A 20,447-nucleotide genomic window follows, 5' to 3' on the forward strand; every position below is an offset into this window, starting at 1 on the left:
TTAGTGGTTCAGTGGTTAAAGAATATGCCTGCCAATGCAGATGTAGGTTCCATCCCTGAGTCAGGAAGATGCCCTGGAAAAGGAAATGGCAACCCACTCCAGTATTTTTGCTGGGAAATCCCATGGACAGAGGAGTCTGGCAGATTATATTCCATGGAGTCACAAGAGTTGGATGTGACTTAGAGTGTAAACAACAATACACACACAGACACACAGACACACACACACACACACACATATGTATAACTGAATCAATTTGCTATGCACTTGAAACTAACACAACATTGCAAATCAACTATATTTCAATAGTTTTTTCCAAAAAAGGTCCATATCCACTTTTGTATACTCTAGATTTCTGTTATATTCTAAAAACTTTTTAACATAGTATAAACACATGTGTATAAACACACACACAGACGCACATTCTATTCTCTTAACTACCACCATAAAAATTATGAAGTGCCTGCATGTGTTCAACTTTTCCCAAATATTTCTAAAAATATATTTTGATTTTCAACATCCACAGAAACCTAGTACAGTAGCAGGAGAAACAGGTATTATTACCCTGGTTTTACAGATAAGATTTTGAAAGGTATATGACTTGCCTAAGACCTCAAAGCCACCAAAGAAATAGAACCAGAACTTAAACTCAGGTCTTCACCTTCCAAATCCAACATTGTCTCCACCCCATCTCATGGTCTCCCCACAGGGCCGTGTGGTGCAGGACACCACACGGTGAGATGAATGTAAAAGAAAGCAGAAATGTGAGGCTTGAAAACCTCTTTGGAATTTGGAGGGGCTAAGCATTAGCAAACAACTGTCATGCTCAGAATCTAACAAGAATTCAGTAGCGTTGAGAATATTCAAACAGCTTCAGAATTTATAGGTTTTTTCTTTAAAACAAAGGGAAATGCATAACACGTTCCCAGTCTCCACTTTCTTGAATGTGTTGTTCTTATGTCTCAAACACTAGATTCTTCTTCTCTTTCTGTGTAGACCAGATTTAGAGTTTTAGTATATTTTCTGAATACTTCCCGTGCCCATTTTCTATTTAAAAAGCAATATTTATCCCCTCTCCCCCGTATTTAATTCTTATACTACTGACATTTAGAAAGGATGTAGGAAGTTTCTCCATATCTGGCAATTTGGCTAAGAAAGAATAAATAAACAAACAGGGAAATTAGTCGGGATCTACTTCTATGTGTCATACTTGTTTAATCTGCAGACCTTGTTGAAACCTCTACAGCTGGCTTGGTTGAAAAGCCACATTCTCAAACAACTGGCATAATATTTAAGGTTCAAAAAATATTCATAATGGCTCCTCCACTAGAGAATTTATAATATGGAAATACCACTCATCACGGTTCAAACCTGTGCATACATATATGAACACATAGGAAAATTACTCCCATGAAAATTAAAATAGTATTGCTTACACTACTGAAAAGCAGAAAACATAAATTTTCAACAGAAGTGAAATGGTTAAAGAAATCATAAGAGGTCAATCCCATGGAAAATGGAGAAACTGCTAAGTGATTATTTTGAAGAATTTGTAGCAATATACAGTGAATTTTTTGGTGGGGGTAAAGAAAGAAAACTCAAAATCATATCTACCCTCTGATTCTAATCATGAAAAAAATTATATTTTGATGTGAACAAAGACTTAAAATGATCATCGAAAATTTAAAGGGTCCCCATCCTCCTGTGAATCAGTTAACAGAATTTGGGTTATTAAAAACAAAAATAAGCACAGAACACCTTTTGGCATGTACTATGTAAAATAAAGAAGAAGAAAAAAAACTAGGTTGCTCTGTCCTAACTAAAATGGGTACTGCAGATGTGGGGTAATCCTAAGGACCCTGTACTATTGCACCTGAGCCCTGACTTTGCACCACATGGAGAAATTCCAGAGCAATGAGTGGAAGAGAGTCCAATTCCCCATGGGCCCAGGGCTATCTTTCATGTCATCTCAAATGTCTATACACACATGCTCTACATTCCATGTATCTGTTAGGACATCAGAGTCCCAGACGGCATATCTTTAAATCACTGGATCCCAAAGGGAAACGAAAATTGCATGAGAAGGGAAAATACAACACTGTGGGAAAAATAACCATTTTTGTAAGTCTTTATTTTTTAGTTGCTCCTCCCATAGTAATGCACTGAAAGGCATAACAGTTTATATTGTACAAAGCATTGGAAGAAAGTACCTCAACTCGCCGATTATTTCAAAATGAGATTACAAACAAAAAGAAAACAAATCTGGTTCCTCAATAAAGGGCAAAATAACTGAATACAGTCTGTTATTTACGTCTCTCTTTTAACATAAGGTCTGGAACACTTCATTTTACAAATAGGATTAACATGAACATAACATCGCACAAGCTTGCACACAACCAGCATAAAATATGGGGTACAGTTTTTAATCAGAAGAATCATGCTTTCATGAAAGAAATTATAATCGTTTATACAATTGAATCAATTTCAGTATTACAAAAACTAAGTTGCATCTATTCGTATTTAGCTCATTAAGAAGGAAAACAAAACAACAAAAAAAGGAATGTTAAGAAAAGCCAAACACCATTTGGCACTCCCATACACAGGTCAAGTCACCTTGGTCCTTGCAATTCAAAACGGGGTGTGCCTCGGACGTCAGAAAGTAGTGGCTGAATGGAACAGTGCTATTTTAATCAACAAACAATAGTTTGCCAACAAATAAATACATGATACACGCAACATACACAAAAAAATTAAACATTAAAAAACAGTGACATGATTGTCTAAAATTAAGATGTTATTACAAGGATTTGGCAAACCTTCTATTAGTGTAGTGGTACAGCCGTACTGGTGATGAACAGGTTACTTCACTGACTTAACCTCTCTGAGCATCTGAACATCCATAGTTTACAATATACACATACCCTTGTTCCCTAGTTTTAAACAATGTACTTAAAGAAGGCAAAAGTTAATGGGCAACTCCCTGTTATCAGTTTCTATAATAATCAAGTGTGCATTTCATTCAACTACTTCTGTCTTCGAAGGGTTAAATTACATAAAAACTTTAACAAAGCAAGAAAATTAAATCTGTAATTAAAAGCAACTGTTCCCAATCATGTGTCAGGTACAAAAAAAGAATTCAGTTTCTATGGAGTGTTCATGCCGCCATCTCAACTGCTCCTCTCACCCACCCACTCCCAAGGGCAAGGTGAATGGGAAGACGCCTTCTGCCCAGCAAGGTTTTCATTTTTACTGAATCACTTTAAGTCGCATTGATCCTCCAGAAGTCAGCAGCTGCCTTGGCTGTGCAAAACAAAATATCGAGAATAAATAGTTTCCTTTTCTTTCTTTCTTTCTCTTTCTTTCTTTTCTTTTTTAATCCTTCCGTTTAAGGTCCCCAGACTTTACATGAGTGACCCTTCAGGTTTCTAAGGCATTCTGCTCAGCAGTCTTTTAAATAGTCCTATGTGAAAGAGCCATGCTACTGTGGGACTTGGTCCCACTCTGGTCAACCTTGAGAATGTCATACGTGGCTTATGGACTGGATGGCACTGGATTCTGCTGCGGCCCTGGCCATACTATGCCACACGTTGGAAGAACTGTGGGATGAAGAATGCAGGGACTCCTTGTCGGACAACGACAACATCATAGCGTATGCCTGGGGTAGAAAGGAGAGAATCGGTAAATGGCATTTGAAAAACATCGCTTTTCATTTGAAGGCTATCTTGGGTGAATGCTCCTGAGAAGGAGCATCCCTCATGGGTGTGTTGGGAAAAGGGAGGGACATTTCTTGTGTGTTACAATGGCATGGAGTTACTGCTGGCCTTCAGTGCCTCAGGGCCACAAAAGTGACACAATCTGCAGAACAAAAAATTAATGATCCTACCTAGAATGACAATTATGCCTCCATTAAGAAACAGGAGTCATCCCCCTCCCCAGCCATAAATATAATAACCACCCTTTCACTGTTGATGTACATGTTTGACTCACCCAAAATATTACTGAATGCTTACAACTGAAACAGAAAATACATATAAGAGACAACTCTGCCTTGACAGCACTGTGGAAGCATCTAGAGGAAGCATGCCACAGACTAACTGAAAGCCCTGAAGGTGAAAAGACTTGCCCAAAGTCACTTAACTAGACACTGAAAGAAAGAAAGTGAAGTCGCTCAGTCGTGTCCGACTCTTTGCGACCCCATGGATTGTAGCCTACCAGGCTCCTCTGTCCATGGGATTTTCCAGGCAATAGTACTGGAGTGGATTGCCATTTCCTTCTCCAGGGGATCTTCCCAACCCAGGGATCGAACCCGGGTCTCCCACATTATAGACAGATGCTTAACCATCCAAGCCACCAGGAAAGTCATCAATAAAAGCTTATCTGCCCAAATCCAGTGTCCTCTCTCCTCTTCCCCTCCAAGCTTGAAATATTCAATGCTGACACTCAAAGACCTTGAAAATCGAGGTAGATCAAGTAGGTTCTACCAAAAACTCAAACAAATCACAAGACCCAATAAAGTTCTCACCCCTGGGCTCCAGGGTTTGCCAGACAGAGGATGTACAGGGGTGCTCTGTGAGGAAGTACTCTCTTACCTATTATCATGTCAAATTCTAAATAACTGTTCAGAGAATCTCCCCATTTGCTGCCAAGTCAAATATTCAAATGAAATGTTTGGTCTTGACTTGGGAGTGAACTTTTCACTGTTGATTTGCTATTGTTGGTCTCATCCATTGCTAACTTGCTTGTCAAAATGCTGCTGAAGTGGAATCATTAAAGTCCTGCCAAAGACATTCCACTGTCGGTAAACAAAGACAAAATGCCTCTGTTGTGAAGCAGAATTTCATCTCTAGGAGTCATGCTGAGACATGTGGCCGGTCTGTGGTTTCTTCCGTAATCATGGCATACAGTTAGAAAATCTGCCCTCTCGGGCTGATTTTGATTTGCTGGGTCACTGCTCTAAATGTACACATTTGACTTTTCTGCATGCAATTTGCCTTTTGGACCTCCACAAAATCTCAGCAGACGTTTAAAAAATATTTCTTAAGCATCTACTCTATGCCAGGCACTGTGCTAGGTCCTAGGATGTTAAGGATAAATAATACAGAGTCCTTCTCCTTTTCAGGTTTAAAGTATGGGTGAAATGAGCACTTAACTTTATTTCATTATGTACTCACATTTACAGATCAAGATAAAAGATTAGTCTGACATGGTTTTAACAAAACTCATTCTGGTATTTAGAAAAAGAAAAGGGAGCAGAGAGAAAATTTTGAAATCCTAAGTTTTAATCCTGGCTTCTATCCTGCCTCTATTCAACTAGCTGTGTGACCTTGGGCAAGTTGCTTAATCTTTCAAGGTTACTTCCTTCGTATAAAATGTGGATAATAATAACAACTTACTTCCAACGGTTGTGGAGGAACCACAAGCACTAACTTACATAAAGTGTTTAGCTTAGCGTGCCTGATGTGAATAATACCTGTTATCCTGAAACTACCTGTGGTGAAGGGCATGGCAACCCACTCCAGTATTCTTGCCTAGACAATTCCATGGACAGAGGAGCCTGGCGGGCTACAGTCCATAAGGTCGCACAGAGTCGGACATGGCTGAAGGGACATAGCACACATGCACGCACCCTGAAACAGCAGGTATCACAGGTGGCACTAGTGTTAAAGCACCCACCTGCCATTGCAAGAGACATAAGAGCCACAGGTTTGATCCCTGGGTCTCGAAGATCCCCTGGAGAAGGGAATGGCAATTCTCCAGTACTCTTGCCTGGAGAATCCCATGGACAGAGGAACCTGGTGGGCTACAGTCCATAGGGTCGCAAAGAGCTGGACACGACTGAAGCACCTTAGTGTGCATGCATACATGCCTCCTGAAACTACCTTTTTGTAGGATAGGTTTTGCAGAGAAAATTCCATGCAGAGGGCAGCCACTGCTGTATTAGTCAACTATTTTCCATTCAATCACTATAAAAATCACAGAGTAAATGTATGAGTTTTGAGTAAAGCATCTGAATCTATTCAGATTCTAGAAAGTGGTAAATATGGAATATCTGTCTTTTGGTAATCAAAGGAAATAAACATTTTCATGCACAAGGATCAGTGCTCAGCACAAAACTGACAGCAACAATGGAATGAAAGAAAAAAGTCTCATGAAACAAAGTCACCATTTTCAAACTGATATAAATATATATACATATATATATGACATTATGCTGCTGCTGCTGCTGCTAAATCGCTTCAGTCGTGTCCGACTCTGTGCGACCCCTGAGACAGCAGCCCACCAGGCTCCCCCGTCCCTGGGATTCTCCAGGCAAGAACACTGGAGTGGGTTGCCATTTCCTTCTCCAATGCATGAAAGTGAAAAGTGAAAGTGAAGTCGCTCAGTCGTGTCCGACCCTCAGCGACCCCATGGACTGCAGCCTACCAGGCTCCTCCATCCATGGGATTTTCCAGGCAAGAGTACTGGAGTGGGGTGCCATTGCCTTCTCCGATATGACATTATAAAGTAACAATAAAAATACAAGTTAAAAATTGCAAAATTCTAGTATTTCTCGTGAGGGTAATTGTTAGCCCAATTGGGCAGGGACTTTATATATCAAAATGCCGGTACTGAAATATATCACTTCCAATACTTTTAGGTTCCCAGGACCCTTTGCTTTCTATCACTTGTGACAATTACAGGAATTTTCAGTATTGTGCCTTGTAATGTCTTATAATTTGGGGTGGAATCATGAAAATAATTTTTTTCAAAAAAGAAAAGTTGGCTCCCCAGTTTCTCTGATCAATAAGGAAGGAAAAATGGGAAACTAAGAGTTAAAAAAAAAAACAAAAAACATTAGCCACTTCTTATGGCTGTCTCCAGGTGAAAATGAGATGTTTAAACTGGCTGGGTTACTTTTAACGTTAGAAATTGCAAAGTTCATTTTTATCACCATTGAATGATAGAGCAGGAAGGGATCTTAGACGTCTTCTCTACTCACCCCACTTTACAGTAAGAAAATGGTACCCAGAGTTGTGAAGTGATGTTCTCAAACCCACAGAAGTGCAGCTAGTCAGAGATGAGGCTGGCTGCTTTCACTTCAATTCAGAAAAAACATTTGTTTTGTCTGTTACCATACATGACATCTTAAGACGTTTTATTGAATTTACTAATATTTTAAAATTGGTACTATCCCAGTGGGATAACGTTTTTCCCATTTTAGTTGAGATATGACCACATTTGCTATTAAGATGGCCCAAAACATCTCAGCCAAATAGAAAATTTCCAAATGTAGTAATGAATACAGTCACACGGTTTGGTATGTAGGGGCACCTCCAAAATGAACTCAGGATCAAACAATTAAACCAAAGTGACCAACAAATATGGTTAGGACAGAAAGTTTTTTTCTTCTTCTTTTCAGGACCTGCGCAAACAAACTGGTTGAGTGCAGATGTCAAGCAGAAAGGACTGATTCCCTTTTTTGTGGAAGAAGAACTGAGGCTCTTTTTAATGATATTTATAGATCCTCAGATGGATTTATTTTGGTTACCATAGTGCTGATAGATTGCTGCAAACCCCATCGAACTTGGGTACCATTCATTCATTCATTTAAAACTGATAGGGTTAATTTCCAGGTTTGCCATTAAGTTGCTATAGACTTTTGGCAATTCATTTCAACTCTGACCCTCCTAAATTTAGTTTATTTCTAAATTCTATCATTAGTTGATTTGTATACTAACTATGTATGGTGGTTTAGTCACTAAGTCATGTCCAACTTTTGCAAACCCATGGACTATAGCCTGCCAGGCTCCTCTGTCCATGAGATTCTCCAGGCAAGAATACTGGAGTGGGTTGCCATTTCCTTCTCCAGGGTATCCACCCAACCCAGGGATCAAACCTGGGTCTCCTGCATTGCAGGCAGATTCTTTACCAACTGAGCTACAAAGGAAGTTACTAACTATGTACAGTAAGAAAAAAGAACAGGGGATAGAATTCACTTTCCAAAAATATCAAAATATAATTAGGTTGACAAAAATTATAGACATAAAGCAATTAGAAAATAATTCTGAAGTAATATACAAATGAAGTGAAATTGTTAGTCGCTAGGTTGTGTCCAACTCTTTGCGACCCCATGTACTGTCCATGGAATTCTCCAGGCAAGAATACTGGAGTGGGTTGCCATTTCCTACTCCAAATAGGTACAATCAAATGTTTATGGACCATCTATACAAAAGTAAGGTGATTGCAAAGGAAAGGTTGGATTATTGGAGGTCAGGGTTTGTCACAGAAATTTCTGTGCAGAATCCAGTCATATTAATTGCTGTAGCAGTTAACTATTTTGGATTCAGTCATAGGCAGAGATAGGAACCTTTGGAGTAAAGCATCTGAACCTGCTCAGATTCTAGAACACTGCAAAGAGTATCTGCCTTTGGCGTCAAAGGCACAATGTCACCAGGATGCTATACTGCAGGAAAGTATGTACCTGTGACTTGGACTTTCTGTGTAACGGTTGTTTAAGTTCCTCTGGCACATGGGAAGCACTGAAAGAAGACACCTCAGCTTCTGTATATTGATTATCTTCCATTTTCCTCATTTTGAGGCTATCTGTGAAGTGCCTTATATGATCTAGAGCAGAAAGTCCAGTTTTATATTCTTCCTCTTTATACCTAAAATGAACCAATGGGAAAGCACAGAGGGTTGTTTTTTTTTTTTCTTTTTCAGTTTGATATCCAACCAAATCACTTTTCATTTGATTTCATACACTTGTCAAACGTCATATTATATTTGCAGTAGAAAGTAGCCTCCATCGATTCTTGAATTCTTCAAAAAACTTACAAATATTGTATCTTATACATATATTTCTTTTAAGATTTTTCATGACTAAAGCAAGAATATGAGATAAAGAATTAAAGTCAATGACATGTGAAGTCAGCAATGCAGTGGAGACAGAATTCATACAATTTCCATTTAAAATAAAGCCAGTTATGATGATATTCAGTTGGCACCAATTATTCATATGAAAATATAATATTCCAGTCAATTTAATTATTGGGCTAATGTTTTCCTTTTAAACATTTGTCATCTATATAGATTCCATATACAGCAAATAAAGTGATATTTCTCTCAATAATATTTGAATAACACATGATAAATTGAATAAATTAGATAATGCCCAAAGCTCTATTTTTCTTTGAGTTTTATAGGTAGAGTCTAAATAAGTGATTGTGTACTTGTTTAACCTTTCATTTACCCTTCCTTACTCAGATTAATCAGAGTTCCACATCTATCGATGTATTTATATGCTGAGGATTATGTTCATGGCCACTTTGTTTCCGTCTTTTTAAAATTAATCCACTGCGTATGCCTTGCTAATTCAAATAGTTTTTACGATTCATTGCTCACAAATTGCTTATGCCCTGGAATAGCGTGCTTGTGAAAGAGCAGAGCAGCAGGAATCGTAACCCTCTGTGGATCCACCCTTGCTTCTCACCTCATTGGGGATGCTTTACAGCTCATTTCCAGGGTGCTGGTGTCTTCATAGTCATCCTCGGGGTTTCCTTCATGTAAATTACTCGTCCCTGGTTCCTTTCCCATTTTCCCAGTAATATCATTGTCTTCATCCTCCTCATCTAACAACACCTCATCTTCTACTTCTTCATCATCCAGTAAGTCTGAATTTTGATTGGTCACCAAAGCCTTTTCATCTTTAAAGTGACTGCCATTCATTCTTTCAAAAGCATAAAAAAGAAGCAGGCTCAATTACTGGTGTCATTTCAAAACATGCAGTTAGCTCTATTATTAACATTATGTCTTTCTAGCAATAATTTAGGTTTTCCACATTTCTAGAGTAAATTTTTATCATTTATGCTCTATGGCAACCATGGGAAAATGTAATCTCACAAATGGAAAAATGAAAAAAATAATTGTGTGATTATTCAGATTATAAATGGAACCTCTGGCAGAACTGGGAAAACAATCTTAGTCTCCTATTTCTTATCAGGCCTTTGCTTGATAAATGATATTGTTATATATGATATAAAAAGCACACACAGGTTTTTCTCTATATAAAGTTACCTAATTACCATAGAAGTAGGTACCATTTAAGAGAACAAATTTCTGGAAAACTCATACCCATAAGCAACACTGCCAAAGCTTCAACATGCATGCTTAAGAGAATCTAAGAGTTCAAAGAAAGTGTTAGAGTGGCTGCCAAGGACCAACCAGTATTTGCTCTTTCTAGGTGACACCGGTGGTATACGGCACTTAAACACTCTCCTGAGACTTGGAAGTGATTGAGAACTCATTTATTTGTACTTTGTTCAAATTATCCATGATAGTCTGAATGTAAAAATATTCCTTGTTTCCCAGGATAACACTGGGGTGGGAAATGACATAAAAATGTCATTGTACAAATATCTTTTGAAGTTTATATGTGTAATATAATGATGCAAAAGAAGCCTATTATATTTAAAGCATCATTTGTAATATTTTAGTGGTGGCAAGGATTGCAATATGTAATTCGAAAGTTTAATTATAAAAAATGTTTAATAACATAGAAGTCCCCATTTAATACATTTGAGAACGTTTATGAAATGAGGATAAGCTTTTCAGGCTTTAAAGGAAACATTAAAATATGTATAAGCTGAATTTCTTTCATTGCAAGATTAAGATGAAACTGTTAGAAAATAATTATAAATGTTTGAATCCCTCCTAACTTCCTCCTTTCAAAGATATATGATCAGAGAGGTTAAGGCACTTGCCCAAGTACAGAAAGCTTGTTAGAAATTAAACAATTGTAGGTGTCTAGGTGGGTTTCCCATGTGGCGCTAAAGGTAAAGAACCCGCCTGCCAATGCAGGAGGCTCAAGAGATGCGGGTTCGATCCCTGGACCAGGAAGATCCCCTGGAAAAGGAAATGGCAACCCACTCCAGCATTCTTGCCTGGAGAATCCCATGCTGAAACACAGGAGCCTAACACAGGCTACATACAGTCCATGGGGTTACAAAGAGTCAGACATGACTGAGGCGACTTAGCATACACGCTGGCATCCGGTAGTCCTATATATTTACTAACTCAGAAAACTTGCTGAGGCTGCTAAATTATTGTTACAGTCATGTACAATTTTCACAATGTAACTATTTTTCAGGTTATGGAAAATCAGAAACCAGCAATAGACCCCCATCAATTTTCCACATTTAAAAAAAAATGAGTATAATTTTATATTTAGATTTCCCAGGACAGAAAAAAAATGCATAAATTAAACAATCCTGGGTGTGACAGAGGCACATAGTAAAAATTCATTTGACCAGAAAAAGTCATATCATCATTAAGTTTTTTTTATACAATCCATCACTTAACCTCTTTTATCAAAGAATGATGAAAACATGTTTTGCACAGACATAAATTATTAGTTTCCAGTTACACTGCCAACTTGCTGGCCTGAATGGATCGAAATTGTTATTTTAAAATAAATGAAAGAAAAAGTAAAAGAACAAAAGAGTGCATGGATGAAAACCAAACGTAACAAAGCCAACGTGATTAAGAAAACCTATTTGTTAATTTTGCCTTCAAATGTGGCAATTTATAGAAGATAAATTATTCATCAAAAGTAGTCTGATAGGAGTTGAGGGGAGAAAAGTTAGATGACTCAGTCTTCTTACTTCTATGCTGTTTAGACATGTTGAAGCCAGATGTTGCAGCTTTATGGTTCACAAATTTCCAACTAAGGGTTTGAAGTCTGAATAGGTGTCTCAGAACACAAATGGTGCTTTTTGTTCGATATTTCTTATTTGTATCATGTAACTATCATTATTAAAATATAAGATCATGACTGTCTTTCTTACTTGTCCTTAGTACTTTGTACTTCTGAGTATCTGCCTCACCTCTGCCTTTCTATCTCTCCCTCTCTCTCTCTCTCTCTCTCCCTCTCTCTCTCTCTCTCTCACACACACACACACACACATACACATGGGCAAGCAGAGGGAGAGATACGCCCAACAGCACAAAGTTTCGTTTTGTCAGGCTTCTCAGAAGCTGGAAGAGTCATGCCATAGCAGATATTCTCTCCTCTTTCCCTTAGAGACACTTTTATACAAGCTAAACAACAGAAGTGATCATATATTTTTATATAATCTTGGAAAATAAGGCTTATTTAATACTGCTTTAGTGGAAAACTATCTGAAACAATTAACTCTGACTTTTAATAGCATCAAAAACAGAGGACAATAACAACACTTGCGTGATAAAAAGTAATGGAACTTTCATTAACTAATTTCAGGCTACATTAAAATTTACGGTGCAGCATCCTAATTTAATAGGCCATTGGACAGTTACATTTAGAATAACACAGTTCTCAATGCCAGATATTTATAACTTATAGGTAAGAAAAATTAAACCCAGTAGTTTGGGTAAAATAATGTTTCCTTTATATCACATAAAACATAAAATGCTAGATTGTTATGTTGTTGTTAGTTGCTCAGTCGTGTTGTTGTTAGTTGCTCAGTCGTGTCCGACTCTGCGACCCATGGACTGCAGCCTGCCAAGCTCCTCTGTCACAGGATTTCCCAGGCAAAAATACGGGAGTGGGTAACCATTTTCTTCTTCAGGGGATCTTCCCGACCCAGGGATGGAATCTGCATCTCCTGCGTTGCAGGCAGATTCTTTATTGCTGAGCCACCAGAGAAGCCCTATTTGTATATCAGTTAAGCCATATATGCTTGATGTTGAGAATGACGAGGAATTCAGCACACCAGGTCACTAAAAACAAGTGTAATTATACCCACTGAAACAAACATGCTGGAATTAAATAAGGATGCACTTGAAAGCATATAAAGAAGTGACAGAATCTTATTAAGTCACAAATGGTTTCAAAAAAGATATTTGGATGACAATACGTATTTTATGTATAAATATCTATAGATACATATAGTCATATAATGTTAACATATATAGATACATATGGTCATATAATATATACAGTCATACATTATATGTATGGGGCTTCCCTGGTGGCTCAGAGAGTAAAGAATCTGCCTGCAGTGCAGGAGATCCAGGTTTAATCCCTGGGTTGGGAAGATACCCTAGAAAAGGGAATGACAACCCACTCCAGTATTCTTGCCTGAAGAATCCCATCCACGGACAAAGGAGCTTGGCAGGGTACAATCCATGGGCATGGTTGCAAAGAGGTGGACACGACTGAACAACTCACACTGTCACTGTATGTATGCTGCTGCTGCTGCTGCTAAGTCGCTTCAGTCGTGTCCGACTCTGTGCGACCCCATAGACGGCAGCCCACCAGACTTCCCCGCCCCTGGGATTCTCCAGGCAAGAACACTGGAGTGGGTTGCCATTTCCTTCTCCAATGCATGAAAGGGAAAAGTGAAAGTGAAGTCGCTCAGTCGTGTCCGACTCTTCGCGACCCATGGTCTGCAGCCTACCAGGCTCCTCCGTCCATGGGATTTTCCAGGCAAGAGTACTGGAGTGGGGTGCCATTGCCTTCTCCACACTGTATGTATACATTATACATAATATGATACATAATAGTAATCAGCATTAGTCAATGAATCAACTGAACCCCTGTGTGGCTTTCCCTTCTAATTGCCAAGTTTTGGTAAAATATTCTAATTAGCTATAAAGAGAGGTGGAATAGAATGGTGCTAAAATCGTGGGCTACAGAACCAGACAGCCTAGGTTAAATCTCGTTTATTACGTATGTGACATTTAGCAAGTCATTTAACCTTCAATGTTGCCATTCCTTCAGTGATAAAATTACATAATTACAGTCCCTATCTCATGGGGTATTAGGGTAAATAAGTTCATTGATACACATAAAGTGCTTAGAAGAACATTTGGTATTTAATCTGTACTAAACAAACACCAACCACTGGTGGCAGGAGTAAAGCAGTGTCACAAAAATGAGCACTGAAATGTATTTCAAAACGTTCACTTCTGAAATCACTGACTTTAAAAAGGGGAAGACCAGCTTTACCTCTCTTCGGCGTTCCTGGGGGACTGGCTGCCGTGGTTGCTATTCCCGATGAAATTTCGAATTTCTGTGAAGTAAGCGTCTTCCTTGTCATCGAGGATTGCACCTGTGCTTTCCAGTTCAGAATGAGGCGATGATGTTGCCGTACCTGAGGGGACAGAAAGCCTTTTGTGAAAAAGACTATCATTTAGAGGGCGACTTATTTGAAATCTCACACCTTCTTCATTCGATCAATGTTGTTTCCTAAAGTCTTCAAGTATTTTCAAGTATTAATAATGAAAACTTTAGGAGGTCAAGGTCTTCCCAATTTTACCACAGTATCTGTGCCAGTGAATAATGGGGACTACTGTGAACCACTGAAATCATGGGGTACAATCTCCCAAAGATGTTCTTTCTCCCACCAGCTTCCTCCACTGTGATATAGGAACATTTTTATTCGTAGAATGAGAGTGCAGAGTAAGGCAAATTGTAGAAAGGTCTTAAGAACATTCTGCCAGAAAAAACTGTATACCCAGTCCTGGTGGCAGTTAATATGTATTTATTGCCCCTGTGCTAATGTATGTTATCAAATAAAGCCTGAACACATGCTGGAAATATGGCATTCTGCTTTGTTGAGCTAAGCTGTGGGCAGACCCAGAACACACCAGTCTTGAGACAGTATTAATAAGACAATATTGGGTCTGTGGATTATAGAAGGTTCTTCAGTTTCCTTACCTATAAAATTAGAATCAAAATAGCTGTATCAAAAGATTGCCTAAAATTTCCATACATTTACAAATTATAAACTCTTTATAATATGTGGTCAAACTTTATACTAATATTTGCTTCGTTTGTTTATCTTGCCCACAGAATATCTGTGGCTTGATAGTTCATCACAATAGTCTAGATGCCAAACACAAGTGGTTAGAATACCCTTCAGCTTCATGAAGTTATAATCTGGGCCAACAAATAAGTATTCAATTTTGACACATTATACTTTTTAAATTATTTATTTGTTTTCTGAAATAATTTTGACTAGAAAAATTATAGTGATATACCATAAGGATGTATGCAGAAAGTGTTGTCATTTTTGAGTACTAGATTAGACTCTTGTCTCTAAAATCCAATATTTTTAAACCATGATCATTAGAGTTTTGGCTTTAAGGGAAACAAATAGTACATAGTTCATTCAAAAATCATAAGCAATGTCCCTTTACACTAGAGGAAGGATTAATAATAAAATAATTTCCTTAAGGAAAGACTGCTGCTGCTGCTGCTAAGTCACTTCAGTCGTGCCCGACTCTGTGTGACCCCATAGATGGCAGCACACCAGGCTCCCCTGTCTCTGGGATTCTCCAGGCAAGAACACTGGATTGGGTTGCCATTTCCTTCTCCAAAGCATGAAAGTGAAAAGTGAAAGGGAAGTCGTTCAGTCGTGTCCAACTCTTAGCGACCCCATGGACTGACTTCAGCCCACCAGGCTCCTCCATCCATGGGATTTGCCAGGCAAGAGTACGGGAGTGGCGTGCCATCGCCTTCTCCATAAGGAAAGACTACTTTGTATCAATCCAACTTTTCTCTGTTCTTAAAATCTCTTTTCAGGGATTCCATACATGCCCCCTCCTTTCATTGCCAAGTCATTCCCTTAATTCTCTAGAAACAATTACAGTACATAAGATTGGCATCACACACATATGCCAGCTGGTCAATGTTATCTAAGTATTAGAAGCCAAGGGCTTCCCAGGTGGCACAGTGGTAAAGAATCTGCCTGCCAATGCAGGAGATGCAACAGATGCAAGTTCAATCTCTGAATCAGGAAGATCCCCTGGAGTAGGAAATGGCAACCCGCTCCAGTATTCTTGCCTGGAAAATTTCATGGACAGAGGAGACTTGTGGGCTACAGTCCACGGGGTTGCAAATAGCTGGACACAACTGAGCCACTGAGTACACACACACACACACATTAGAAGTCAAAGGCAAGAAAGCCACCATGTCTTCTGCTAACTGCATTAGTAGGCCTGGGTTAAAGGAAGGCTAGTTTTTTTTTGCCATTTTAAACTTAATTTTGCATCAGAATTTGTGACCAAAAATCACACACCACTAGCATTTGCTACAGGCTACTCTGATAAGGCTGACAGTCTTTTATCTCTCATATGTAAAACAGGTCCCCTAGAGAAGTTTTCTGAACTGCAGACTGTTTGCAAAAGCAGCTGTGGTTTCTAGGTTAATACTGAGAGCATGGGGCTCCACTCTGGTCATCCCGGCCAGGCCAGTGGCCACGTTCTATGCCAACAGGGTCAAAGATTGTTCCCTGTAATTTAGAAAATTATGATTCATCAGTCTCCTTTGAGTTCCAACTATGGTTCTCTGTGCTCGAGATTGCCCATTGAGATGCATCCAGAAAATAAAATGGTCCAAATGAAGCTCTGGGTTGTGTATTATTTAACAGTTCACTTCGTTCAAAAATCTCAAGGGAAAAGTGCTACAAATTTTCACAATAGGATCTGATTCTCGTGTCAAAGGGGAATGAGAGATTGAGCGATCACAACTGTCTTTTAAAATAAGAATAAGCCAAGCATCTCCTCCTCAGAAGACAGTCAATGACCTACCAGACATGTTCCCATTCTCGTGCTTCTTGAGGTGTCTGTCTAAGTTGGTTTGTTGACCAAAACACCTATCACATAAGTGACACTTAAAGGGCTTCTCTTTATTGTGGATGTTGCGAACATGCCGCTGCAGGTTGGAAGATATGCTGAAGGACCTGTCACAGTACTTGCATCTGAAAAGCAAACACAGAGCAAATATTTGCAAGCAAATCAAAAGACATTTCTCAAGACAAGCAAACCAGATCTCCAAAATTATCACCCATAAAACAACACTGCAGCAAAGATCACTCTCCACATTGCCAAGATTTCAATTCTGGTAAATGACTTTGACTGCATCAAAAATTTTTATAACTTTGTGAAAAATCATAATAAAATACTGATGATTTGATTGCTCACAAGTTTACCCAGGTAATCAGTTTTAGTATTTCAAGCAAAACTGACAAAATTAAAGACATTAAGAAATGGTAGCAGTTTTATTTTCCACTTGGGACAATTAAACCTTCTGTAAACAATCAGGAAACAAATTCAAGTATTCTTCAAATAAAGTAAGAAAATCATTTTTTTACATTCAAAATTTCAGAGCCTGATTAAATAATTTCTTAGTAAACTCACTTTCTCAACTGCTAATCCTAAAGGAAATTCTGCTATCTTCTGCAAAATAACAATAAAGTTTTCTAACTTTAAAACCGGGGCAATGTGAACAGTTTAGTCTGATAGCAAAGACACTAATTTTCATAATCTGTAGTGATTAGGAGCCCCCAAAGCCTTTACTGTGTTAACCTTTAAACCTTTACAAAAGAAAAGGGTGCTAAATTCTCCTTTTTGAATGAAAGCACAAGGTCTTTGTTTACCCATCCCCCCACAATATTCTGAATTTCTCCCAGTTTTCTATTTCTATTTTTCTAAACCAGGTCAGTTTTTTTTTCAAGAAAGCACATAATATTGATTGACTAATTGTTTCTGCCTTCCATGATATTTATGATCAAAAATCATAAATTACTGAAGTTCTCCTTTAGTCACAAAATAAAAAAGTAATTCATCATCCCACCCAACTTCCCACCAGCTCTTATGGTAAGGAAGAAAAGTGGTAATTGACACAATTTTTCCCTCTGGCCTTTTAAAGTAAAGATTGTGTTAGCTGTTTATATGATTTTTTGTGTGTTGCTTGAAAGGAAAAATCACCTTTCTCTAGATGGCTTTTAAGTGAAAATGTCTAACTTAATAACCAAAAAATCCTTAATTCATTCTCCCATGTGTGAAGGGCACTTCTTCTTCCACTTCTGAATGCAGATACACCAATTCAAGGGCTCAACATGAGAAAGTACCCTTTCCACTGAAAGTGTTCTACGGCTGTCTCCATATGATGCCAGAAATCTAGTTAGTCCAGTGGGGAACATAAATTTGTTAAACTAGTTACTTTGGCATAGTATCAGTAAACCAACTCAAGGGCTGATTTAATTTCCCCTTAAAAAACTGTTCTGGCATCATGAGGTCCATCAAATTTAAATTAATAATATTAATTTAAAAATGGATAAGATCCCACATTGATAATTAAGCCTCTGATTTTGGGAAAAAAAAAAATATATATGGGCCTTCTTTGAACTTCCAAGGTTCACTGCAATGAGAACCATGGTACAATGAGCCCAATTGTGTTGTCCTAAGCAGAATAACCTAAAAAACACAGATAGAGAAAACTTAAACTCTCATTAAACTTTTTAGAATAATTTTCACTTAAAATAATTTCTACAGAAATCACAAGGAAGAAACATTTTGTCTTTGACATGCTTCAAACTGCTTGAATGCATAGAAGCTTTAAATCTAATAAATGGCATCGACTTTAACATGAATAAATTCAGTCAATAAGGAAGTTCTAACCAAAAAGCATTTTTTATTTTCTATCTTTCCTCTGCTAACATCTTGGCCAAAAGTTTGAGTGCTTCAGTAAGTTAGTAGGTGTTTAGTGAAGTGAAAGTTGATCATTTGTGTCCGATCCTTTGCGACCCCATGGACTGTGGCCTCTGTCCATGGAATTCTCCAGGCCAGAATACTGGAGTAGGTAGTCATTCCCTTCTCCAGGGGAACTTCCCAATCCAGGGATCAAACCCAGGTATCTCGTATTGCAGGTGGATTCTTTACAGTCTGAGCTACCAGGGAGTAAGTGGATAAAGAACCCCCAAATCAGATCCTAAGTTTCAGAAATTCTAAAAAGAAGTACATAACACACTCATGAACTATACACGATTAAACCATCCTGGTAAACACAGGGGGTATGGGAGCCTTTGAGATCATGGTATGAGACAAAAACCCAGAGTTCTAGATTTGTGTTTTAATTTGGGATCTATTAATATCAGATTTTATAGAACACAAGAGACACGGGTTTGTTCCCTGGGTCAGGAAGATCCCCTGGAGAAGGAAATGTTAACCCACTCCAGTATTCTTGCCTAGGAAATCCCATGGACAGAGGACCCTGACGGGCTACAGTCCATGCGTTCGCAAAGAGTCAGACACAACAACTTAGCAACTAAACGACAACAGTTACAGAAGGCAATTAGCGTATGTGGATCCGAATTTTTTCACTTGTGAAACAGAGGAGCTGAACAAATAATTGTTTAAGATCCTCAGCTATGCAAAATTCTGATTTGTGTTGCTAAAAATACATATATAATAATAGCACCATTTATGGGGCAGAATAAATTCACTGAATTCAGGTACAAAAAAAGAGAAAAATGAGCATGATATCATAGCTGCATACCAGACCCTTGGCCATAACAAAATATAAGTGTGGAAATCTTTCCTTCCATTTAAGCAGAATTCCTTGGATATGACATTTTCTCAAAAAGGGAAATCATCTAACACTTCCCACATTTATATCTCTCTGAAACCTATTATATCCAATGCAATCTATCACATACAAAGTGGAAATATTACTTATAATTACTAATTTACAGAACATGTAGGAAAGCAAAGGATTTAAGAAAATACTTTATTATTATCTGAGTTTAAGTCTCTCTAGTTTTCTCCTAAGGTTTCAACTATTTTCAAATGAACATTGGTCTTCCCACTTTCTTATCCTTGTATATAAAGAAGTATTTAAAAGCTGATAAATTGTTTATTTTAATGAAAAAAGTAAACATTCAGATAAAAATAATTTTACACATATGCAACCCATAAGAATGTCAAAGTAAAATAAAATTACAGTATTACTTAAAATAACTAACATTCATTCTTTGAAGAAATTTTCATGAATTATCTAAAACCACGTGCAAGGCATTGCACATTGAACAACGCAGATGATATTTTAAAACTGGAAGGGAGATGGTGATTATGATCATTCATTTGTAAAGAATAATATTAAAATTAAATATAGTTCCATGTGTCATATGGCTGATTTTGACGCTTAAGAGAATAGGCCAAGAAGCAGTTGAGAAATTGTTGATGGAACTGCTCCCTTCTTATAATATGTTCTATTTTATCTGTTCTACTCCTTTCTTCCTCCTCTCAAGGTAAAATTTATTCTTTAAACATCCTATCAAGACTTGTAGACATTGACTTAGCTGTACTGGGAAAACTAAGATATATCTGGGTTGTTAATTCCTAGCAGAGATTTAAGGCTTGGAAAAGGGAGACTACAAGGTTATGATTATTGTCAATTAAAATAGCATGAATCACTGAGGAGAGAAAACACTTAATTTTAAAAATGACTAACAGTTCTTAAAAGTTTATTCTATTCTAGACACTGCTAGAACTTTTAAATTGAGATATAAGAAGATGAGTCAAGAAATTAGGACTCTTCTAAATTTTAATCCCAGCCATTAGTTAATTCTTCTTTGAATCAAAATTGAACAGACATATGCTCAGACATGCACAAAAGTAGCCTCTTTTAAAATTGTGGCAGTAGG

At 37.8% G+C, this 20,447-nt stretch overlaps 1 protein-coding gene across 50 annotated transcripts in view; it reads right to left on the reverse strand.

Annotated features, from left to right (window-relative positions):
- Window positions 1–2,114: 2,114 nt before the first annotated feature.
- MECOM (MDS1 and EVI1 complex locus) overlaps window positions 2,115–20,447 on the reverse strand; it is a 627,827-nt gene continuing 609,494 nt past the window's right edge. For 36 of the 50 annotated variants that reach the window (XM_086318649.1, XM_086318627.1, XM_086318416.1 and 33 more), the window contains 5 exons: window positions 16,552–16,721; window positions 13,967–14,111; window positions 9,470–9,706; window positions 8,462–8,645; window positions 2,115–3,655 (listed from right to left, as the gene is read on the reverse strand). In XM_086318649.1, coding sequence (XP_086174775.1) covers window positions 3,521–3,655; window positions 8,462–8,645; window positions 9,470–9,706; window positions 13,967–14,111; window positions 16,552–16,721 — 871 coding nt within the window. In that variant the 3' untranslated portion in view covers window positions 2,115–3,520. The remainder of the gene's footprint in view (window positions 3,656–8,461; window positions 8,646–9,469; window positions 9,707–13,966; window positions 14,112–16,551; window positions 16,722–20,447) is intronic. The other 14 variants (XM_086318680.1, XM_086318667.1, XM_086318476.1 and 11 more) reach the window with 2 other exon arrangements.

This window comes from Bos grunniens, chromosome 1 (assembly GCF_055505025.1).
Source record: "Bos grunniens cultivar Pamir isolate PY7600 chromosome 1, Bosgru_T2T1.0, whole genome shotgun sequence".
Taxonomy (NCBI): Eukaryota; Metazoa; Chordata; class Mammalia; order Artiodactyla; family Bovidae; genus Bos; species Bos grunniens.